This window comes from Folsomia candida, unplaced genomic scaffold (genome assembly GCF_002217175.1).
Source record: "Folsomia candida strain VU population unplaced genomic scaffold, ASM221717v1 Fcan01_Sc026, whole genome shotgun sequence".
In the NCBI taxonomy this organism is placed as follows: Eukaryota; Metazoa; Arthropoda; class Collembola; order Entomobryomorpha; family Isotomidae; genus Folsomia; species Folsomia candida.
The window spans coordinates 496,302-508,147 of record NW_019091218.1 but is presented as its reverse complement, the minus strand read 5'-3'; the positions used below and the strand labels follow the sequence as shown (position 1 = coordinate 508,147).

The 11,846-nt window shown below is 37.7% G+C and overlaps 1 protein-coding gene and 1 non-coding gene across 2 annotated transcripts; one reads left to right on the top strand and one right to left on the bottom strand.

Moving 5' to 3' along the window:
• Nucleotides 1-916: 916 nt before the first annotated feature.
• On the top strand, nucleotides 917-4,318 carry LOC110859528 (zinc finger protein 358). The gene is made up of 5 exons (XM_022108491.2): nucleotides 917-1,231; nucleotides 1,367-1,482; nucleotides 1,651-1,873; nucleotides 2,061-2,212; nucleotides 3,199-4,318. The coding sequence occupies exons 1-5, from the start codon at nucleotides 1,179-1,181 to the stop codon at nucleotides 3,996-3,998; spliced, it is 1,344 nt and encodes a 447-aa protein (XP_021964183.1). The 5' UTR covers nucleotides 917-1,178; the 3' UTR covers nucleotides 3,999-4,318.
• Nucleotides 4,319-9,966: 5,648 nt separating this feature from the next.
• Nucleotides 9,967-11,341, bottom strand: LOC110859471. Its single transcript, XR_004837085.1, has 3 exons — nucleotides 11,179-11,341; nucleotides 10,434-10,575; nucleotides 9,967-10,368 (listed from the first exon to the last, which is right to left on the bottom strand). It is a non-coding gene; the product is annotated as an uncharacterized LOC110859471 (transcript).
• Between the last annotated feature and the right edge of the window lie 505 nt (nucleotides 11,342-11,846).

The following is an 11,846-nucleotide window of genomic DNA, read 5'->3' as shown; positions in this document are numbered from 1 at the left end:
AGCTTAAGTTTCTTAATTGTAGTAGAAATGACGCTAAACGTCTACTCAGGCTAAGTTTGAATTATATTCAAATTTCATACATTGCACTTGTTGGATATTTGCCTCTTAAATAAACAGGACAATTCAAACAAATTCACGTCGGATATTACATTCAGATGGGCCACGCTTTGCAAATATTTTGCATAAATTGATTATGGGTCGTAACTTATGAATTATAGGTATTTATTCACAGAAGACATCGGGGCAAAGGTGATGGCAAATATTTATTCTGCTTAAAGGTTTTCATGTCCCTCTGGTGTGCTTATGTATTTCAACGAATACATTAACCGACAAATTTTAAATGCAAATTCCATATCGTAATTATTTGTGTAAATTTTCATGCAATAATGATACCATATGAAATAATTGGTGAGAGGAGACAAAATATGCAAGTATATTTTCAACAAGCATGTTGAAACAATGGTTTCGCAGAATTTTTATAAAATTACTGCACGGGAGTAAACATGCCCATTCAGGAAAACGAAAAAATACGAGTCCGCTTATTTCTGGGCCTCAACAATTTAAAATTAGTCCGGTCGATATCGGCGATAACCACCTCACATCTCCTCATTGTAAGTATTGCTCAACCACTGCCACGTATTTTTTGAGATTTCGGACTGTCACAAACAATATCCTGAGAATTATTACCGTAAAATGCATACGACCAAGTATAAAGTAGCATGCCTCATCGTGTGCGTAAAAGGTGGAATTTGATGTATGAAATTTTTCATGAAGCTTTCATGCAAATTTTTCATGAAGCTTTCATGCAAATTTTTCATGAAGCTTTCATGCAAATTTTTCATGAAGCCGGACAGAGACAAAGACTCGACTCACATTCCCCACTCTGCGCTTCGCCCAATGTATTTCTATCGTTACCATGGCAACCAGCTGGTCACAAGTTTACAAACAAAAGTTTTTCGCCGTTTGTAAATACAGGTGTAAACATTGCAAACTGTTGGCACATTTAGTCAGTTTAACTCATAACTTTAAACCTCGTAGATATTACCAAGTAATATAGACATGGTTATAAAAACATTTCGTAATTAAAGTAACAAATTTAGCTACGGTTTTGGATCACAGAAAGTTAAATAGTTTGAATTTTAAAGTTTTTCCCTTAACCAGATAATATTTAATTCGCAATGGAAACCACGAGTGGAGAGCATACTTTTGAAATCAAACAGGAAACGGACCAGTGAGTTGTCTATCAAAATTTCAAAATTGACTTAATATTAAGACGATTAATTTTTCGCGAAATACTTAATTATCCTAGTATTCGATAAAATTCGATTTATGTAAGTTATTAACTTACATAACGCTATTTCCACAGGGAGGAAATCAACATAAAAAACTTTCTCGTCGAATTACACACTTTGCGGGGCGTTCTTACAGATGCGGAATCCAAATTTGGGCTTATTTCGAGCAAGTGTGTCAGATATTTGGAAGGTATTTTTGTAAATATGTAAATTTTGAAATATTTTGAAGTCGAAAAGTTTTTTTTATTCAAGGGATACAATCTAAAATTAATTCGTTTACTACTTATGTGGCAAGTTTGTTGCTAATTCTTTCAGAAACTTAAAAATTGTTTCATATTTGACAAAAATTTACATTTAGATTACGATTTATCTTGCGACCTCCACCGCATGATGATTGACGGACTAAAATCCATTAGCACCGGATTAGACGAGGTCGAGCAGAAATTTAGGGCCAAATATGACCTCAATCAAGCACGGAAGGATGATGACAATGCTTTATTCCAATTGTTGCTGAGTCATGAAGTTACCATGAAGTCGGAGGGGGACGAGGAGGGGGATAATGCTGACAATAAACCGTCCGGGTAAGCTCTGGCATAGAATCGTAATCTTAATGCATAATGTCCCTCAATTTAATAAGATTTATCTGATACATAAGATTTCAATTTTGCATGTCTGCAAATTTCGCAAGATGCAGATTCGAAACTCGATTTATTAACTATGTTCAATTGTGAAAAGGGGCGAATTTACATAAATGTATGTATCTCACAGATCGACTTCCAAGCCAGCTTCGTCTCCTGAGAAGGCCACGGCATCCAGCGATTTTGATTCCGACGATGAAATTCCTAACCCACACATTCCTCACTACTATTACGAGTCACCCTGTGACGACGACGACCATGATAAGGACGACCTTACCCCTGGTATCTGTGTACACTGCCCTGCAAAAGTCTTCGCCAAACATTGACACAGTGATAACTCAAACAATTGGTGACATAGCAATTTGAAATTTTTCAGGGTTATAGTCAATCGCATTTCTGATGAGATAGGACTCCAAATTTTGAACATTTATGACCAGGTCAAAGGTTATGATCTTTTAACCTCAAACCCCAAAAGTGACCTACCTCAAGGAATTTTTTTCCTTGGTGTTTTAATTTTTATAAAGTTGGCACAACTCATCCTGAACATTTTGATATGTTGATCACCTCTGTGCGATTTTTTTTACGCCCACGAGAATTTTTTGAAAAATGTAGTTTTGAAAAGTTATAACATTGAGCTTATGGGGGAAAACTTAAAAACTAGTCAAAACTACATTTTTTCAAAAATTCTCGTGGGCGTAAAAAAAATCCCACAGAGGTGATCAACATATCAAAATGTTCAGGATGAGTTGTGCCAACTTTATAAAAATTAAAACACCAAGGAAAAAAATTTCTTGAGGTAGGTCACTTTTGGGGTTTGAGGTTAAAAGATCATAACCTTTGACCTGGTCATAAATGTTCAAAATTTGGAGTCCTATCTCATCAGAAATGCGATTGACTATAACCCTGCAAGATTTCAAATTGTTATGTCACCAATTGTTTGAGTTATCACTGTGTCAGTGTTTGGCGAAGACGTTTGCAGGGCAGTGTATTTAATAATTAAGAGTGAACTCCATGACTCATCGTCAACGAGAAATTTTGAACGACAAATTCATATTGCACGCACATCCCAGTTTTTTTCAAATGCACGCCCTGAATTTTAGGGGTTTTTGAAAGAGTAGGCCTCAAGCTACAGATTAGTCATCCAAAATATTAAAATGCATAAATTCCCAGAGCTGAGAAATGATTAAAATTGTAGTGAATTACACGATTTTGATAAGTCAACTTAACCCGACTTTTGTACATTTTCTTACAACATTTTTATCCAACAGGACCTCTAACCCTTCAACCGCGCTCCATCCGAATCCGAAATCTGATTAAAACCCGGCGTAGCGTGACTACCACCCGTAAAACAAAGCACCCTCCACCCCCAAAAATACAAATCACCCGCCAAAAAAAGTTGTCAAATCCCGCCACCTCCACCGATCAACCTCCAACTTTAAACCCTCCCGCCGTCTCACAATTAACCCAAGAATCCACCCGACCCCTCAAAAAGCGCGGTCGCAAACCCACCCTGGACAAGTCCCCCGTTTCGTGCCCCATCTGCCACAAAACCTTAGCATACAACGGGCTCGCCCTGCACACCCAGCGCTGCCACACCGTGCGCCCCATGGACTTTAAGTGCACCCTCTGCCCACGCGAATTCCCGACGAAGGGGCAGCTCAAAAACCACGCCAAAATCCACTCCGAGTGCAAATCCTTCGTCTGCGAGCTTTGCGGATGGTCGTTCCACCTCAACTCGAATTTGCAACAGCACATGCGCAAACATCAGGATGAGCGCCCCTTCAAATGCACGCAGTGCGAGGACACGTTCAAATTCAGCCAGGCGCTGAGCCTCCACGTGCAAGCGATCCACTCAGAAAAGTCGAATCAGTGCACACTCTGCGGAAAATTGTTTGGCACGCTGACAAAATTGAAGTCGCATGAGCGCTGTGTTCACCAGGGAGTGAGGAGTTACCCGTGTCACCTGTGTGGGAAAGCGTTCAAGAGGGGAGATAATTTAAAATATCATGTTAAAACGCATTCAAATCCGGCCAGTAAATATAGAGGGTTGAATAAGCCTAGAGTTTAAAGTTTTTGGTGCAAAAAATCTATATAAATTGGAAATATGTGAGATGGTTTTGTTACAAATTATGATTTGTTTAAATAGTGTCTGCATGTAGGCTCGGTACATACTTTAATTTGTGTAAGTTTTATTTCTTATGCACATATTATCTTTTCTGTTTGAGAGGTGAAACTTTAAATCATGGAATAAGTTAGAAATCTTGTAAATATTAAATTGTATGTACTTATATGTATGCATCACGGCTGGTTTCTTGCGTATTTTAATTCTTCTTATTCATTCGGCCAATGAATTTTAGTGAAATAAATCGTATCGATTTACTATGTAAATTATGATTTACATAAATTATACATAAATTACATAAATTTGCATTACATTTACATAAATTATGATTTACTATGTAAATATGCATTTGTGCCAATGCTAATTTTTTGAATTAAATACGCCTACGCCTATTTTCCAAAGTAAGGAAATGTATTCGCAGAGGCTAAGTACATTGTACATATTTTGTTGGGGAATCCTCTAAAATGCTGAAAAAATATACAGACATTGTAAAAACCGGGCGCCAGAGGAACTCTGAGCATGCTCGATATTGTAAAGAAATTAACATTTTAAATGTAAAGTTTCGTCATGTTCATTAGTTCATTCATTACAAAATTTCTTCTTTCTGGGATAACGAATACTTCCGTTGCTTTTATCAGTTTTGTTGATATTGGCTGTTTTTGCTGATGATATGCTGATGATATTCAGTATTTCTTGTAGCTCGTTGATAATGCGTAATTTTGCAATGACGCATAAACAAATTCAAGGCAGCTATACAGGGTGTTAATAAAGTCCGATCCCATTTTTCCTGTAAAAAAGTGAAGGCTAGTGTAAAAAAAACTACCCGTGATACTTACAAAAAATGTTCGACATATTTACCTTAGTATTTGGTCTTGTTACCATTTACTTTAACCATGCCCTCAACTCTTTGTTTAAGGCTCTGTGCTAATTTTTCCAATGTGCCTCTGGAAATCGAATTCCATACATCTTGAACTTTTTTTTACTAGCTCTTCCCTCGTCCGGGGTTGTGGCTCTTTGTATACATTTTCCTTAAGTATGGACCACTGGTTCTTCAGGGGATTCAAATCTGGGCCGTTAGCGGCCCACACCCCCTTGCTCCAGACCGTTGAAACTTGCGTCTTGATGAGACTCAAACTCGCTTTTGCTGTATGGGCTATAGCACCATCCTGCATGAAAACTATTTTTCTTTCATTCGGAAATATTTCCTTGTTCCCCATGCTATCGAAATAGATAGGTAATATTTTTTCCATATAATGCTTTGCATTGACTGATTGGCCTTTTGGTATGATATGTAGAGGGGTCACGCAACGTGCACAAAATCCACCCGCTACCATAACTTTAAGCCCGAATTTTGGGATCGCTCTTGATGGTACATCCGATTTGTTTTCTGTCCTGTAACGAACATTTTGTTGGTTCAATTTTGGATATAGTTCAATAATAGATTCGTCAGTCCAAAGGATGTGACTGCGCAATTCTTCACCAAGTCTTTTTTCACTCAAATGGGCACTTTTCTGAAGGAGTTCTTCAAATTTCAGACGGTCATCGATATATTTTTGTGACATGAGAGGTTTTTTTGGTTAGTTTGTAAGCTGTGTGACCCCACTTCGTAGTTTTCACAAATTTTTGCACGGTCACACAGTTAATTTGCTTCTTCTTCTCTTTATAGCGTTTTGAGTCATTTAACTCCCTTGCTCAATTACGTAATGAACTACCGGTTTTCTTGCAAAGTCTGTTTTTAATCATTCTTTTTGTGGTAGGTGACACCTTTCTGGGTCGCCCTGGTCGCTTTTTGTCGTGGACAAAATTTTTATTCTTCCATTTCCAAACAGTTCTGCGGCTGCAGCCCAATTTTTGCACAATTTCTGTAGGTTTAAGCCCCTGCTGATGCAATGTTTGTATCTCAACTCTAAGATGCTCATGACTTACACGTTTAGTTGTTCCTCCCATGGTAAAAATTTGAAATAAATAACTTCACTGGTTCAAAAGTTCCAGCTGAATTTGTAACAACCACGCTCCAAAAAATGCATGGGATCGGACTTTATTAACACCCTTTATAAACATATCGCGTTGTTAAAGCTCTTGTTGCCTGATTATAGAAACTGTGTGTTTTCGATGTTTTAGTGACCACGAATTCAATAGAGTTTTGAACATTTTACGCCAATGTATCAATCTTTTCTTAACATTCAAAATCACAAGTTTCCTAATTTCTACCAAAAATCCGGCTAAGCAGAACCCCATTATAACTGCACAGATTGCAAAGATGGGTCGGATAAGTTCCACCGACACCGGTTCGGATTCATGAAATTGATCGGAAATCTTAGGACTACCGAAAGCGTTTTGTAGGCTGTCGCGATATCGTTCCCCGTAAAGATCGGACTTATTCCTCAGAGTCCTGGACTCTTGGAGTAGCGTGTTCCACATATTGGTCGTACCGAATACAAACATGCGTTTCCATTCTTTAGCGACGTAAGGAGAGAGTAAATTCGAAATTCCAGTTCTTAGCTGGACATGCATGAAAGGTGAGGCACCCTTGTTTCGCACAATGCGACGGACTCCGGCCATTTGGATTTGTTTTATGCCATACTTTGACCAGTCACCCGAAAGAAATAGTGCAATCATTCGATGTTTTCTTTTCAACCTCTCAGTTATAATTCTTGTTACCATATCTTTCTCCGATCTATTTTTCCAAGGCAAAGCCCTGGCATGTAGGTTTTTCAATAATTTAATAAATTGCGGACTCGAGCCTTCACTTAAAAGCAATTCCGGGATAATCCGATCCAAAAGATTCGATTTATATGTGCTTGAAGGATCATCATAGAAAATATCCATCGCGAGGATGGGTATGTCCCAGTTGATCAGATCCTCCACACTTTGCGGAGTCTGTGGCGGGAAGGGGACCGCCAAGCATGAATATATCGAACCCTGATATAAATTTGCCATAAGCAGGATATTTGCAAACAGCCATAGGATGAGCAGAACTAGGGCTACTTTTCCCATGCGATACGCCTTACCCGTAGACTCGCCTACTTGACCGAGAAGAATACATGACACGGTGAGCACTTTATCCATTACCATGGTAAGGAAAGTTGAGACACAACAATTCAAACAAAAAACCACGTGATACAATGCCACGTTAAACTATGCCAACTTATTAATTTAACTTATTAAGTATTTATATAGCAAGCAAGTATCCTTAATATATTCTGCAGCCTCGATTATTATTTTGTGTCATCCTCGAAAGGTTTGCTAGAAGCATATGATATTTAAGAATGCACGTCTCGATAGAAATGGGAATATTATAAATACAATGGCGTGTAGACATTACGCCATTGAACATTTAGTCATGCGAGGAGAAAATACTGTTTAATTATTCATAAATGCCACCCAGCAGGAATAGATCCCCGTTAAACCGACTTTACCCAGTGACCAATAGGCCGACAGGTCTATGTATTTATAGGTCAAGTTAAGAACTTTTTGTAGAAATCTATTCTAGTCAAGTCGTAACCATACTGGTGTCTAGCCAATGTCACTGGAGAGAAGGAGGAGTGTACCCTACAGAAGCTTAACCCTTTTAACGTAATTTTCAACTTAAAAAGATGGTTAGATTCTGAAGGACAATAAAAGTTGCCTTGAACGATTGTGGTTATGGAGCAAGACGCTTGTTGTTTCCGGAAGGTCGTTAAGTTTTTTTCTCCGCCATGTTCGCCAAAATAAAATCTTGATTTTGAAATCTTGTTTTTCGTGATTTTGAATTATTTCTCCTATGCCAACGTAGTTATACAATTTGAAAATTCTGGCCAAAAACATTGACTTTTGTCAATGTAAGGTAATGTTAAAGTGCGGATATTTTAGTTCTTACTAGTTTTACTAAAACCACTGAATGAAGACTTCAGTGGTTTACTGTTTACTGAAGTTTGTTATAATGTCGCAAATTATCAGAGAAAAATCTGCCTTCAGATCAAGACACATATGTACAAACATCCCTAAGACTAAGTATTTGGAACCTCTGCAGTTTTATAACATTTAGTGTACGAAGAATTCGGAATGCAATTTGACATTTGTTTTGAAGTTGCTTTCTCACCTTTCCATAGGTGACAGGCCAAACAACAGTCAGTTCCAGTGGATCCCCATTTCTGCGGAATTTAGCATTCAACTTAACATCCATTGGAATTTACTAGCGTACATATGCAGTAGGAAGTTTTTTCATGTGTTTCTGTATTAACCAAAAATTTACATTGAGGTGGTAATTACAACTTTTCTTTAGAACTATGTCCCTTTCACACTGGATTTCCATCTTCTTCACAACAATCACCTCATTGTTATTAAGGTGTTCTTGCATAGACTGGAGTGCCATATTTCACGATGCCGATCTAACCTTCGCCTTCAGTTGGGATGGTGATACGTCAATGGATGTGGACAAAGATTTCCCATATTTTCAGGTCGTCAGGATTGCGAATCCATACACTCTACTGCGTCATTTCGTCGTATCACAATCAAACTTTACAGATCTTAGAACCACCTTAATAAGGTTAAAGAAACATGGGTATCGTGAAACGGAGAAATCTGCACGAGCTAAGGTCATCTTCGTCAATTTGGTCGCGTCCATTGCCTGGAAGTATAAGTTAGTAGACCTTATCACTCCCATTGACAGATCATTCCAACAAGAATTTGTTTTTGGTTACTTTCATGGTAAGAATGATTTGCTCTGCTTCCGCTACCACGTTTTGTTCTTAAACACCGTGAAGTTAGTCTTGTTCACGGTTAGTACCATCTCACCACTGTATGTTCCATGTTTAACGTGCGGATTAGAACGGTTGTCAGAAGTGAAAACATTATCGTTACCAGATATCAAACAGGCTTGGGACAATCAAAATAGTAATCTTCATAATTACATAATCTTTGTTCCATCTCTAGTACAAGGAAAGTGTGCCCTACTACAAGACGGACTGGTTAACCTAAGTGATAGCCACAATTGCCCAATGCTCACAATTGCTGGGAGGTATAATTTAACCGTATTAGACAACAAATCAAGGCATATGCTGTATAACCAAAATAGTTTTGCTTATGCACTAATGGACAAGGACCATCATGCCACCACCTTCCTTCATGAAATTGAAATATTAGGCATAGATTTTCTAACTATTACCAATCCACCATCTCCAGCAAGTGGGGTTCCCACTTTCGTGTCACCTTTTGACAAGGAGATTTGGCATTTCCTCTTGGTTTATGTTATCTGTGTCGCAGGGTTCTTAGCTTTTGTGGAATGTAAAGCAGCATCCGGTTCTGTAATTGGTGACGGTGAAGTGCATAAGACATTGATCTCATATGCTATTTTGATGGCAGAAAAGGTGATCACTGTGACATCTGTGTTCTTAGGACAAGTTGGCGATAGTTCTGGCAAGTTGTATAGGAAAGGAAAGGTGGCTCTCATCATCCTCATCTTATTTTTATTTGGAAATCTCTTCCTCGTAGTTAATTATTACCAGGGCTCGATATATTCTTGCCTTGCAGTCCTCCTCCCGCCTCAAACTCCGCGTGGAGTTGAGGAGCTAGTCGACTACGATATTCAGACTATATACATGGACGAAGTTGACTCGATGCACAACTATCTTCAAGAAATACTTATTCCACAATTGCTCAAAAATTTTGATCAGAAACCTAAATTTTGTAAGTTCTTAACCAAACTTAGTCCTAAGCTCTTGTCATACGGGGATGAGTCTGTTGCAAAACTGTTCCTCAAAATTATTAACGAAAAATCAACACGCACTCATGATATGATAGCTATATTCACTCGCCGAGATAAGTTTGAAAGTTATATGAACTTAGTTAAATATTCGGGAAACCGTCACATTGTCAGGAATACTGGTGACTCACCATTTCGTGTAGTACTCCACCATTTTGGGTTCAGGAATCTGTTCACTACTTACCTGGCGAAGGGCTTGAAACGCGTGCAGGAGTCTGGGTTGACTGATATGTGGAAGAAACTCGACCACTTTGGGGATATATTGGCGAATAAAAATTACTTCTTGACACGAGGTAAATATTTTCAAGCTGCACTTTAAATAAATACGAGCGTTATTATTTCTAATCATTTAATGATAGTGTAAAATGTATCCGTATCTTATGAAATACAAAAGGTTAATGTAAATAATTGAAAACGAAGGGGTGTTAAATATTTTCAAAATTTTATACCCCACAGATTATAGATATAAGCACCATCTAACGATTTTAAGCGGGACGATCCATTATTTGAAATATTGCCTGGATTAAATCTGTAGTATTTCCAACTCTGTATTTCCAATATGAGACGACACACCTGTAAATAATTGGGAAAATAAAAAGTAGTGAAATATATTCCATCAATAAAAATGTATTCCATACGTTTGAACTGAATCCGCAAACCACGTGGTCGCACTCGGAGAGCAGAATAATGTCTCGGATAATTTCGAACACGTCGTGCCTCCGAGTTTCCCATTTCTCCGAGAAGGTTGCCGGAAATCCGATTATTTTCCAGGACGGATACCTGAAAATCCAAGATGGTCAAAACTGTCTGATTTCTGCCAGATAGACATCTTTTGCAGTAGTGATTTTCTCTGATTTCGCTGCATTCTTATTCACATACATATTAAAAATATCTAAATGGTGTCGATTTAATTTGTCCCCATTGGTTTTTGGGAAATTTACACAAATTAACGAGAATTAGCACAAAGTCGCAAGAAAAGAGTTATGGATACGATTATGATAAATTGCCGAAAAACAAATTACCAATGTATCTCTGATAAAAAAAAAAGTTGACCTCGAAATTGTCAACCGTATTTCGAGGTACAAGTTTTCCAATATTTATCGACAGGAGGAATCGGGTCGAATTAAATCAACACCCTTTGGAACGTTATTTTTCTCAATTGTTACACACTTAGAAATGGGGGACTTGGAAAAGTATGTACAAAGTGAGCCCGAACAAATTTCTAAATACAAGAATTGCATTATTATGAAATTTTGTAAATTCATGAAATTTTAACGTATGTAAATATAGTAATTTTTCTATCTGCAATCAGAATCAGAGAAACAATGACAATTGATAAAAGTGTCTAACTTGAACTTAACGAGTTCAAGAATATTTATGTACCTTTCTCTCGCTACGCTTACAAGAGACGAGTTATCGGAAGAAAGATAGACTATTCGAGGTATTTTTGTCGAATTTTTCTCCAATTTGAGGAAGTATTCTTCGGCATGGTGGAAATACAAAGAAAGTGGATGTACCGAGTCGCTATATTCTGTAACTTTGTCCGTGCTGCGGACCTGTAATCTGAAATAGTACGGGATTACAAAATTATGTAGGGGTTAAGGTACGTTACATTTTCAGGAAAACCTCTAACTCATCGTTTGCGTTAAAGAAAACGTGCGAAATAACGTAACCCTAAAAATTATCGCGAAATTTGAAGCGTGTGTCAATTCAAAAAACTGTGCTGTAAAAAAAACAGTTAAAAAACAGTGTTCAACAAAACTAAACTAGTCATACACATATTAAGGCATATATGTAAAGTCGACGTCGCCGAAACTTGGCGGGATTGAAAATTCAGTGCAAAGTTCAAAATTTGAGTGCAATTTCATAAATTCGCAATCTCCGTAATATGTATGTACATAAAAGTCGTCAATGGGTAGAAAAAAACGCTACTCTAATTACCTGGGTGAAAAATTTAAGCAGTTTTATGCAGAAATTTGTCTGGATTTTATGCAGAGAATTGGCTGGATTTTAGGTAGATAAATTGATGCCGAAACAATTTCTGCACAAAG